The 12,624-nt window shown below is 29.9% G+C and overlaps 1 protein-coding gene across 1 annotated transcript in view; it reads right to left on the bottom strand.

Annotated features, from left to right (window-relative positions):
- The window catches only part of LOC106470133 (voltage-dependent calcium channel type D subunit alpha-1-like), a gene marked incomplete at its 5' end in the record, with an annotated part of 108,804 nt that overhangs the window by 63,950 nt on the left and 32,230 nt on the right, over window positions 1-12,624 (bottom strand). Inside the window, 7 exons of the mRNA XM_022398716.1 lie at window positions 1,499-1,546; window positions 2,988-3,103; window positions 4,027-4,130; window positions 5,803-6,002; window positions 7,853-8,005; window positions 9,161-9,267; window positions 9,635-9,774. Coding sequence (XP_022254424.1) covers window positions 1,499-1,546; window positions 2,988-3,103; window positions 4,027-4,130; window positions 5,803-6,002; window positions 7,853-8,005; window positions 9,161-9,267; window positions 9,635-9,774 — 868 coding nt within the window. The remainder of the gene's footprint in view (window positions 1-1,498; window positions 1,547-2,987; window positions 3,104-4,026; window positions 4,131-5,802; window positions 6,003-7,852; window positions 8,006-9,160; window positions 9,268-9,634; window positions 9,775-12,624) is intronic.

The following is a 12,624-nucleotide window of genomic DNA, read 5'->3' on the forward strand; positions in this document are numbered from 1 at the left end:
AGGTAGATTAATTTCAATGTTTACCATGTCTGGAGTCTTCACTCTCTAGATATCTGTTGTGTATATGGTCTAGGTAGATTAATTTCAATGTTTACCATGTCTGGAGTCTTCACTCTCTAGATATATGTTGTGTATATGGTCTAGGTAGATTAATTTCAATGTTTACCATGTCTGGAGTCTTCACTCTCTAGATATATGTTGAGTATATGGTCTAGGTAGATTAATTTCAATGTTTACCATGTCTGGAGTCTTCACTCTCTAGATATCTGTTGTGTATATGGTCTAGGTAGATTAATTTCAATGTTTACCATGTCTGGAGTCTTCACTCTGTAGATATATGTTGTGTATATGTTCTAGGTAGATTAATTTCAAAGTTTACCGTGTCTGGAGTCTTCACTCTCTAGATATATGTTCTGTATATGGTCTAGGTAGATTAATTTCAAAGTTTACCGTGTCTGGAGTCTTCACTCTCGGAGAGTGAAGACTCCAGACACGGTAAACATTGAAATTAATCTACCTAAACCATATACACAACATATATATAGAGAGTGAAGACTCCAGACACGGTAAACATTGAAATTAATCTACCTAGACCATATACTGAACATATATCTAGAGAGTGAAGACTCCAGACATGGTAAACTTTGAAATTAATCTACCTAGACCATATACACAACATATATCTAGAGAGTGAAGACTCCAGACATGGTAAACTTTGAAATCGATGTACCTAAACCATATACACAACATATATCTTAGATATATGGTTTAGGTAGATTCATTTCAAAGTTTACCGTGTCTGGAGTCTTCACTCTCTATATATATGTTGTGTATATGGTCTAGGTAGATTAATTTCAAAGTTTACCATGTCTGGAGCCTTCACTCTCTCTATATATATGTTGTTTATATGGTCTAGGTAGATTAATTTCAAAGTTTACCATGTCTGGAGTCTTCACTCTGTAGATATATGTTGTGTATATGGTTTAGGTACATCAATTTCAAAGTTTACCGTGTCTGGAGTCTTCACTCTGTAGATATATGGTCTAGGTAGATTAATTTCAAAGTTTACCATGTCTGGAGCCTTCACTCTCTCTATATATATGTTGTTTATATGGTTTAGGTAGATTAATTTCAAAGTCTACCATGTCTGGAGACTTCACTCTCTAGATATATGTTGTGTATATGGTCTAGGTAGATTAATTTCAATGTTTACCATGTCTGGAGTCTTCACTCTCTATATATGTGTTGTGTATATGGTTTAGGTAGATTAATTTCAATGTTTCCATGTCTGGAGTCTTCACTCTCTAGATATATGTTGTGTATATGGTCTAGGTAGATTAATTTCAATGTTTACCATGTCTGGAGTCTTCACTCTCTATATATGTGTTGTGTATATGGTTTAGGTAGATTAATTTCAAAGTCTACCATGTCTGGAGACTTCACTCTCTCTATATATATGTTGTGTATATGGTCTAGGTAGATTAATTTCAAAGTTTACCATGTCTGGAGTCTTCATTATTCTCTTTTTCGTCTGGCTCAATATCCTCTGTTTAAAGAAAAGAGTAAGAATAATTGATCAGTTTTTAAATTTCTGTCTTACCTACTGGTTTCAAAATTAAGGTAAGAATAACTATGTAACACACATTAAGTATATACTAGCCTAAGCATAAATACAGTATTTCGAAAATAAATAACAACAGTTAACTCTCAAGTACATAAATATATGCTTAACCTCGTGTATGAAAGATAAATTTTGGGTCAAGTAAATTAACTGTTAACACATTAACACAGACCTGGTGTAAAATTAATAAACACAACATTACAGTTGTTCAACATAATTGACGATAATTGGTTAATTTTAGAAACCAGTGATTATTAGGAAGATTAAGATGGAGTACACATAAACAATGTGGGAGATGATATGTGGTGTAAAACATATAGGAGAACAATGTGGCAGATCATATATGGTGTAAAACATACAGGAGAACAATGTGGTGGATCATATATAGTGTGAAACATACAGGAGAACAATGTGGCAGATCATATATAGTGTAAAACATACAGGAGAACAATGTGGCAGATCATATATAGTGTAAAACATACAGGAGAACAATGTGGTAGATCATATATAGTGTGAAACATACAGGAGAACAATGTGGTGGATCATATATGGTGTAAAACATACAGGAGAACAACGTGGCAGATCATATATAGTGTAAAACATACAGGAGAACAATGTGGTGGATCATATATAGTGTAAAACATACAGGAGAACAATGTGGTGGATCATATATGGTGTAAAACATACAGGAGAACAATGTGGTGGATCATATATAGTGTGAAACATACAGGAGAACAATGTGGTAGATCATATATGGTGTAAAACATACAGGAGAACAATGTGGCAGATCATGTATAGTGTAAAACATACAGGAGAACAATGTGGCAGATCATATATAGTGTAAACATATAGAAGAACAATGTGGTGGATCATACATATAGTGTGAAACATACAGGAGAACAATGTGGCAGATCATATATAGTGTAAAACATACAGGAGAACAATGTGGTAGATCATACATATAGTGCGAAACATACAGGAGAACAATGTGGCAGATCATATATAGTGTAAAACATAAGAGTAAAGAGTAGTCACATGCCCCCAGACCCCCATAGCATTAGCATGCTTTACGTGCTGATTGTGCTTCTGACAATATGTTTTATCTTTTGATCTCACAAATTATACCACCATCCCCCTTTCAAACATTCTGCATACAGGCCTGATATATAAGGTACATAAGATGGACATTAGATATCTAACCATTGTTGGAGAATAAGTCTGTAAGACTTCTAGCTAATGACCACTGTGGAATTCAACCCTTTCTAGATATCTTTTCTAACAACTATTAATGAAAATTCAACATAAAAAATTTAAATGAAAACAAATTCCCATGAAACAAAAATATACAATTAATTAGAGATGTTACCAGCTTGGGTTATCCAGTCTAAATAGCCCCTAAGGTCTTCTTCAATTTGTTGTTTTTCTCGGAGTTTGTGGAAATCACCTCTAGCTTTTGCTTTTTCTCTTTCTTTGGAAAATTCTCTAAAAGATAAAATAAACAGGACTAAAGTATGGTTCAAGCAACTATTGTTCGTACAAAATTATCGAAACTGTTTTTATTTCTGACTCTTTACTACTTGGTTTGTAGTGTTTGTTTTCATAAGAAACTTTTATTAATATTGAATGTAACCTTATACAAGTTTAATGTCCTGTAAGTTTATATTAACGTGGCGTGGTCAATGTTCTATTACTCGATAACTTCTGTACATGATAAACACAAGTACAATGAGATTTGCTTACGAACTATTTCAAAACATCATCTAAACTGAATTAAATAGTTTAAACCAAAGTAATGTAATAAAATAAGATGGTTGTGATTTGTCTGTTCAAAACAGGAATACAGAAAACATGAGATAGTAAAATAAATCAATACAGCTAAAAACAACAATCTCTGTTTTTTAAATCATCATATTTACTTATGATTGATCTACAGTCCCAATACACTCAACGTGCTTTGTAGCTCTTTTTAAAGATGCTCATGACAGAGCATTCAAATATTTCAAGTGTATTGAGACTGTAAATCAGTCTGAAATAAAAAATTACATTTATTGTGTAAACATAAAAGAGGTTGTTGTTTTAACTTTATTTATTTATTTGTAAATAAGTAAATCAGTCCCAAATAAAAAAATTACATTTATTGTGTAAACATAAAAGGGGATGTTGTTTTAACTTTATTTATTTATTTGTAAATAAGTAAATCAGTCCCAAATAAAAAATTACATTTATTGTGTAAACATAAAAGAGGATGTTGTTTTAACTTTATTTATTTATTTGTGATTTTATGCAAATGTCCAAGAATAATTTAATTTAATTTATTTATGTTTTAATAATTAGAATAATTTAATACATATTTTTTACATACAGTTAATAGAGTGGCTACATCTAAGTAATAACATTTCACTCACCCACTAAGCACACCTAGCACAAGGTTGAGAACAAAAAAAGATCCTATGATGATTAAACTGATAAAATAAATCCATGGCCACTCGTTCCCCATGGAATCGTTGATCTGAAAGTTGACAAAAGAAAAAGAACTCTATTTTCCTACACAGTGCCCAAGTTATATTTATTTTCCATCAACTACATTTGAAAAAATGAAATTATTAATATTTTCTTTTACATTAAGTTCCCTGTAAAAAAAAAACTGGAATTTTTTTTTCATATGAAAGTCTGAACTAGAAATCAAATGAGAACAGGAGACATAAGTCACTTAAACAAATAAATTAAAAAAGGACTAAGAGTATAAATTTTCAACGAAAAACATGACTAAACATAACTAAATATACTTTTTTTACAAGTTACAGCTTTTACAATAAATAAGAGTTATTTTTAAAAAGAAAGATTTATTTTTAGAACAGGTACAACTTTTCAATCACTGATGCGATCATTCTCAAGTACACTAGAATGGTCGACCAGTGATTGAGACATCGTGCCTGTTTTAAAAATAAATCTTACTTACTGTAAAAGCTTTAACTTCTAAAAAAATATACTTAACCAGTAAGTAAACTCAAAACAAAACTATTAATAATAACTAAATTTGGTTGAAACTCTTCAACCCTCATAAACTAAGAACATAAAAAAAAACAGGCAAGAGAAAGCTGTCTGTTTCTTCAAAGTAAAATTCATCCACACACACACTAACATTATCAATTACTATAGCAACCAACATATAGTAACTGTAGCCTTTTGCTTCCATTTGCTTAATCAACAAAGACTTGTATGGATTGAAGTTAATAATCTATAAGAAAATTAACCCAGAAGTATAACTCTGTTTTTTAATAGAGAGAAAATAATCTGTCAGAGAACAAATCTGGAACTGGTCTTTAAAAATTATGTTCATTATCATTGTCTTATTACTTCACCTTTCACACTATTTCTTACAGGTTGTTTGTCCAAGTGGTGAACATTTAAATAAATTGACAAGTCGCCACAGTTCTCTTGTTAGAGAGAAAACAATAATACTTCTTTAATACGATTTACAAATTGTAAATTTTCATTATTCGAAGGAATATTCAGTTTTGCTTTTAATTATCTAGAGGCTTATTAAATTCTAGATTTTAGTATTATAATGGAAACCATTAACTATAGTTAATTTAACATCAAAAGACTTAATGGACATTCAGATAAAATGTTTCAGTAAATTTTTCATACACCATTAATTGTTTTTTTTTCATGTTACATCGCTGTTAGTTTTTTTGTTTTTTAGTGTAAAGCTCTAAATACACATAATGGGCTATCTGTGTTCTTTCTACAGGAAGGAATCAGACCCCAAATTTTAGGGTTGTAAATCTGTAAACCGCCATCGGGGCACTGTTACATTGTAGTTAACAAATGTTAAAGTCATGCTCAACCTTGAAATTTATTTTTATCCTATAAATATGTACTCATTCTCAAAGAGGTGACTGATCAGCAGATGACCAATCGTCCATCTTCAACTGACACTCAAGATAACAAACACCAAAATTTGTTTCACTATTAAGATGTATTTTACTTATGGTGCTATTAATTACACTCAAGTCAAACTCTTTTCTATGACAACTAAATAAGCAAATGTGGTATATATATAGATACAGTACTAAGGAAATACTTACTTATGAACAAATATATATATATAACATACAAATTAATGTATTAAATTTTGCTACAAAGAGACATTAACAAGTTCAAAAGAAACAACATACATCATATAAAACATTTGTCCAACCCTCATTGGTCACACACTGAAATACTGTTAGCATGGCAAGGCCAAAATTATCAAAATTTGTTATGCCAGAGTTGGGTCCATCCCAATATTCTCTACATGTTAAGTTTTTCGAAGCATCACAAAGGTAGCCAACAGACCCATCTGAACAGGGGTGCGGGTTTTGGAAGGCAATCTTTCCTGTAATGAACATTTTGATCCAGAAACTTTAGAAAATACAGTAAAAGAAGAGAATATATTTCAAGAATTTATAACAGAATGGATAACAATAACATATAGCTAGATCAACACTGTAACCTTTGAATTTCTTCATATCTCAAGTTTGCTTGAACTGAAATCAATTTAATTTACTGAATTGTTACTTCCAGATTTTATCAATGTAATATGCTTTATATGGTTATAATATCAAACTGTGACATACTAAAATGTTACATTTTGTATTTTCAACTAATGTTTTGTCCATTTAAAATACTTAACATAAACTATAGCAGTCTTTTTAGTTAAGTTCTTAATAAATCATTTAAAAGCAAATAGTAAAATCAATTATATTCATACAAACAAACAAATCATAAATATTTCCTAACACTTCAGGTGGAGTAAATTAACACTTTTGGCTGTGCAAATGTGTGTGACAAATATCGTGACATTTTTTTTTTACCTTCAACTAAACATCTTTTATCCACTGAACCAGTAATATAATAAAAAATTGACAGAGAGTAATGTATAATCTATCTAACATTTTAAACAAATTGCTGTTAATAAACAACTCAAGATAACAAAACTTCTCAAGTTGCTTGAAAAGCACGCTACAGTATATTAAGTTATTATTCATGCACCGAAAGTAGATTACTTAACTAGAAATACTTATGTTAGAATTAAATAGAATGTTGAACAAACTTTAAAACTGTATTAAGCCATTCATATATCAGACATATATATATACTGAATTCATATAAACTTATTTAATAATCATGTATTTTATCTTTTACATCATTTTTATGCAATAGAATCCATGATTAAATAAAGTGCATTATACTAAAGTAAATATTGCATAAATAACATTAAAACAAATAAACAGTTTTAAAATTATATGTCTTACTAAAGCCTGCATTATTTTTAATATCATAGGTGCTATATGCATAGTATAAATTACAAATGAATCTCCTGTCTTTAGATTTTTTCATATTACAAAGCTCATAAAAAAGTAGAACAAAACACAAACAGCTATGTACAATTTCTGTAATGTTTGAGTAAATATCTACCTGTTACTACATCAAAACAGAAACAGCTAAATAGAATTTCTATGATGTTTGAATAAGTTTCTACTTGTTACTACATCAAAACAGAAACAGCTATGTACAATTTCTATGATGTTTGAGTAAATATCTACCTGTTACTACATCAAAACAGAAACAGCTAAATAGAATTTCTATGATGTTTGAGTAAGTTTCTACCTGTTACTACATCAAAACAGAAACAGCTAAGTACAATTTCTGTGATGTTTGAGTAAGTTTCTACCAGTTACTACATCAAAACAGAAACAGCTATGTACAATTTCTGTGATGTTTGAGTAAATATCTACCAGTTACTACATCAAAACAGAAACAGCTATGTACAATTTCTATGATGTTTGAGTAAATATCTACCTGTTACTACATCAAAACAGAAACAGCTAAATAGAATTTCTATGATGTTTGAAGTTTCTGTTTTGATGTAGTAACAGGTAGAAACTTAAGCTAAATAGAATTTCTATGATGTTTGAATAAGTTTCTACTTGTTACTACATCAAAACAGAAACAGCTATGTACAATTTCTGTGATGTTTGAGTAAGTTTCTACCTGTTACTACATCAAAACAGAAACAGCTAAGTACAATTTCTGTGATGTTTGAGTAAGTTTCTACTTGTTACTACATCAAAATAGACACAGCTAAGTACAATTTCTGTGATGTTTGAGTAAGTTTCTACCTGTTACTACATCAAAACAGACACAGCTAAGTACAATTTCTATGATGTTTGAGTAAGTTTCTACCTGTTACTACATCAAAGCAAGTTTTATGCATCTTTCCTGAGAAGAGTTCAAGGCCTATGATGGCATAGATGATGATCACAAAAATCACAAGGAGGGCAATATGTAATAAAGGCACCATGGCTCGCAGAATAGAGTTCAACACAACCTGCAAACCTATAAAGAAGCATTTATTAGTCACACTCATCAGAAAACATTAGTATTAGGTCTACTATTTTTAACACTAAACTCTTTATTAAGTCTCCTTAGGCCTTTTTCCAAGAAGAGTGTACAACAGTATTCCAACCACTGTCGCATCCATTGAAGATGATACATTTTGTGTGATACAGAGCTCTTCGAGTTAGCCACTACACTTCAACCGCAGTAGTGGTTGAAACACTATTTACATAAGCCGTCATATGAAGTATTTATTATCTAGAATATAAAACGCTGAATTACAAAACAAGTTCGGTACAGTAAAAAGAGGATTACAGAATATTTACGTAAACAGCAGCTTGTTACTTCTAAGTACTATCCTTCTTGAATAAATAAATTCTAAGACAATCTTACTAAGACCAAACAGCATGAAAAACTGCAATATAAAATATGCACTTCATAAAATGTTCTCAGAGTTAAAGGATTAGAAAAAAATCTTTTGATATTTTGGTGACACAAAGTAACATTTACTTATCTCATTCTTACTTCTCTGTTTAATTTCATAATCAGATTTATTACAAAAGTTCAAAAATATTCAAGGTATAGAAAGAATGCCAGTTACTAAAGAGTTTTATTACTATCTTTTTATGTCAATACAGAAAAAAAAAAAGATAATAAACTAGTACTTCTCAGCTTTCAGAAATTTCATCTCGACAAAATCAAAAGTTTTTGCAGTAAAATTAGAGGAAAAACAGAACCTCTCCAGATAATAATAAAAGAACTTTATTTTGGCCAACATTTCACCATTGTAGATTCATCGGGCTAGTCGTACAATAACAGATGTTACACAGCCGACAAAGTGACCAATCTATTAATGACTTAGGATTTATTAAATGCAGAAAGAAAAATTAAGACTTGGAAAGATGAAGCACTTTATGTATGTTTGAAATATATATATTGATAAAATCTACTATATTATGTTTTGGATATATATTGACTCAAAAATATGTTTGATTTATAAAGATGAACCATATTTTCTCCTGGGTAAATGCTAATTTAAAACAGCTATTTAATTTTTCATTGTTGTTTACTAGTTCAAGAATAAAAGAAAAATAACAGTAAACTTATTCAGAGCATTAGAAAATCAACAGTGAATGAAGAACCTTGGGTACTTACTAGGGACTCCAGACACTAATCTAAGTGGCCGTAAAACTCGGAATGCTCTTAAGGCTTTCACATCAAATCCCTCCTTCATGAGGGTTGATAAGGCTGTGCTAATCATGCTACAGTTAAGAGAAAAATAAACTAGTGTTGAGTACCATGTGTATAGCGATATAACTTTTTATTTTAAACAATTTTACTATCATAAAAACACACCATCGAACAATAAAAACATCTCTGTACATCATGCAGTGTTTTTAATTTAAGTTATGCATCATATTCTTTTACAAGCTGGGATCACTGATGTATGAAATCAATAAAAATGTTATTATCAAAGTTGAAGTTTTGAAGTTTAGTACAATGTTTTAAATAAAATAAACAAAAAATGGTTTATAGGTATAAAACTTACGAAAAGCTGTGATACTCACTTCACTTAGCTAAATAAGGTATACCCATTAAACACTAACACAATAATATTGTTCTACTCACCCTATAACAACAATCACAAAATCTAATATGTTCCATGCGTTACGAAGGTAGGCACCGGGATGAAACAAAAAACCGTAAGCTATAATCTTCATGATGCACTCGATGGTGAAGATCACAAGAAAAAGGTATTCTACTTTTTCCTAGAAAATACCCAAAAAATTATAATTCAGACAGCACACTTTTAAGCCACTTAGATAAATTCATTCAGAAGTAACAAAAAAAAGCCATACTTATATTAGAATAGATAATATATCTCTAAAAATAACAAAATATAGTGTTGTACACTACAAACAACCATTATGTTAAAAAGTTTGCTGTTACCATTACGTGAAAAAAATACAGTTACACTCACACAGAAGTCTGGTAAAAGAATAGATGATATTGAATAAAAATCAAATAAATCTATCAACAATTTACTGTTTCTTTAACTTTTTATTATCAGTCTATGATCAAATATATATTTATTCAAAAATGGAACTTCAAACTCACATTGTTTTTATATTTTCAAAAGGAACAAAAAAACATTCTTAAGCAAACAAAAAATGTCTTTTCAGAGAGAAATGTATATAAAACATTACAGTTTAAAATATTTTATCTCCTTCCAATCTGTTTGACAGTTGAATAATCATTTTCAAATTTAAATCATTGACAGTGCCTCTACTTTAATACATCTAAATTTAAGCTTAATTTTTAAAAATGTTCATATAGATAAACCACTTGCATAATACAACACTGCACCTAAATTTATGCTAATTTAGACCTTTTCTGAAATTGAATTCACCAATAAGTGATTAAATTATACATGTTTTCCTAGTTTATAACTAAGGAAACAATGTGAATTATCTTGCCTGACAGTTATGAATGAACTCAATTCTTGAAAATTAGTAAAATAAATGATAATCTATTCAAAAATCAACCAAAAAATATGTCTAATCTGTAGAGTAAGCAACAATGTAATGCTTAGGAGAGAAATAAGGTTGTATAATTGCCATTTTAACCCATTTTCAAACCTCAGATTGGCCCATCTAAATGTGCAAACTGCTGGATAGGCTTGAAATACCTATGGCTATATTAAATTACACAAAGCATACCTATTTCTTTATAAACTACTAGTCCATAACTAACTAATTTATATACTACACTAAAGAATCATATAATTCTATAAAGAAAAATATGTGAAAATTACAATCCCATTTCGTACTTTTTTAATGATAATAAATAGATATGTAACCAAAACATTCAAAATTCAGGCATGCATTTTTGTTAAATTTAATCTTAATATTAGTTGTATTTTAACTAGTTTAACTTATAGTCATAGTCTGCTGGACTTAAGTAGACATTGGGGTTTTTAATTTAAAAAACTGGGCGTATAGAATGTAGGATAGAGCTAAAAATTGATTATTGATATTAATTATTATAATATTATACATAAACTTTGTATCAAATCTATCTTTATTTTTGATATTATTTGTTAATGGTACTAGTACCAGTGGTGGTACTACGTACTGGTAAGTGGTAAATACAACATTGCTGTATTTACACTACAGCCTAGAGTACAGGCCTAAGCTAATTTGTGAAACGCTAGAGACAGATGGTAGGCATATAGTCTACAGGTAACTCTACCTAGTGATTTACTTATTTATATAATAAAACAGGACTGGGAAGATCGGTCACCTAAAGTTAATAACAGAGTTAATTTTAAAGTAGTATCTGACTGAAATAAAAAAAAAATTGAATTTTTGAACACCAGTTTCACGTCTAAAGAAACGAAATTGTGGACATTTACATTTTGTTCAGGGTGGTAGCTGTTGTGTACAAAAAGCTTTTTATATCTGCAAATAAGATAATTATAAGAGAGTTATTTTAGCATGTTTAACACTCCAATTATAAGGACATTTCATGTATGCTATGATTCTATTTGAATATTTTGACTTTTTTTTACAGCGTTCTTTTTGAAAAAAAGAGAGAGAATCTATTACTGATAAAAGAAAAGAAAAGAAAACAGCATTTATCACATTCTAAATATACGGATCTGAGTATACGAAATAGTTTTAAACAGAAAAACATATCCATACAGTACCTTGGGACGTTTTAAAATATATAAGCAATATAGATTGATAAGCTGTTGAAATACGGAAGTCAGAGGTTAAGAAACCTATATGTTAGCATAAATGTAAATTATACAAGAGAATTTAGACTACTTAAAAAGTGCATTATTCTTGTTGGAAAGATTAATCCAGGAGTACTTTTAGTATCACAGCTAGTATTTTTGTTGGTACCTATGTGCATGTTACAACCATGATATATTTCCTTGGGTTTTCTGGTGGGACAGCAGTAAGTTTAAAAATTACAACACTAAAATCCGGAGTTAGATTCCCCGTGGTGGACACATCAGATAGCCCAATGTAGCTTTGCTCTAAAACAGACATACATAATTTCCTTGGATCCACTAAATCAAATGCTGCACCAAAGTTGTCTTTGTCAACAAAAAGAAAATTGTTTGTTAAGCACAAAGCTACACAATGGGCTAGCTGTGCTGTTATTATGCCACTAAGGGACGCAAAACATTTCAAATCAGTGGTGGAAAATTCTTTTAGGCAAAATTAAAAGGCTTATGTAGAAAATAGAAATGAATATAAACCTATTAAAACACACTGAAAAAGAACAAGACAAGCGCAAAAATATAGTGATCGTTAAAAGTGACCTCGTATATCGTATTCCCACTACTAATATCATTATGTCTCATTATTCTCACATAGATTTCTTGACCCATAACGTTATTCCTTATTTAAAGCACTCTTCATCTTGTATTGTTAAGATATTTTATCCGCCATGAAGATGTTTATCTGACACTCAGAACTCCGAATTTGGCTTGATGGTAGACGATGAGGAAATTTTGTCCGTTTAGTTTATTATTATTCTACTCGTTAAGTTTTCCTTTTTTTTTTTTTTGTTGTAAAGTAATAATTAGTAAATAGTACTAACTATTA

This window comes from Limulus polyphemus, unplaced genomic scaffold (genome assembly GCF_000517525.1).
Source record: "Limulus polyphemus unplaced genomic scaffold, Limulus_polyphemus-2.1.2 Scaffold3838, whole genome shotgun sequence".
NCBI lineage: Eukaryota > Metazoa > Arthropoda > Merostomata > Xiphosura > Limulidae > Limulus > Limulus polyphemus.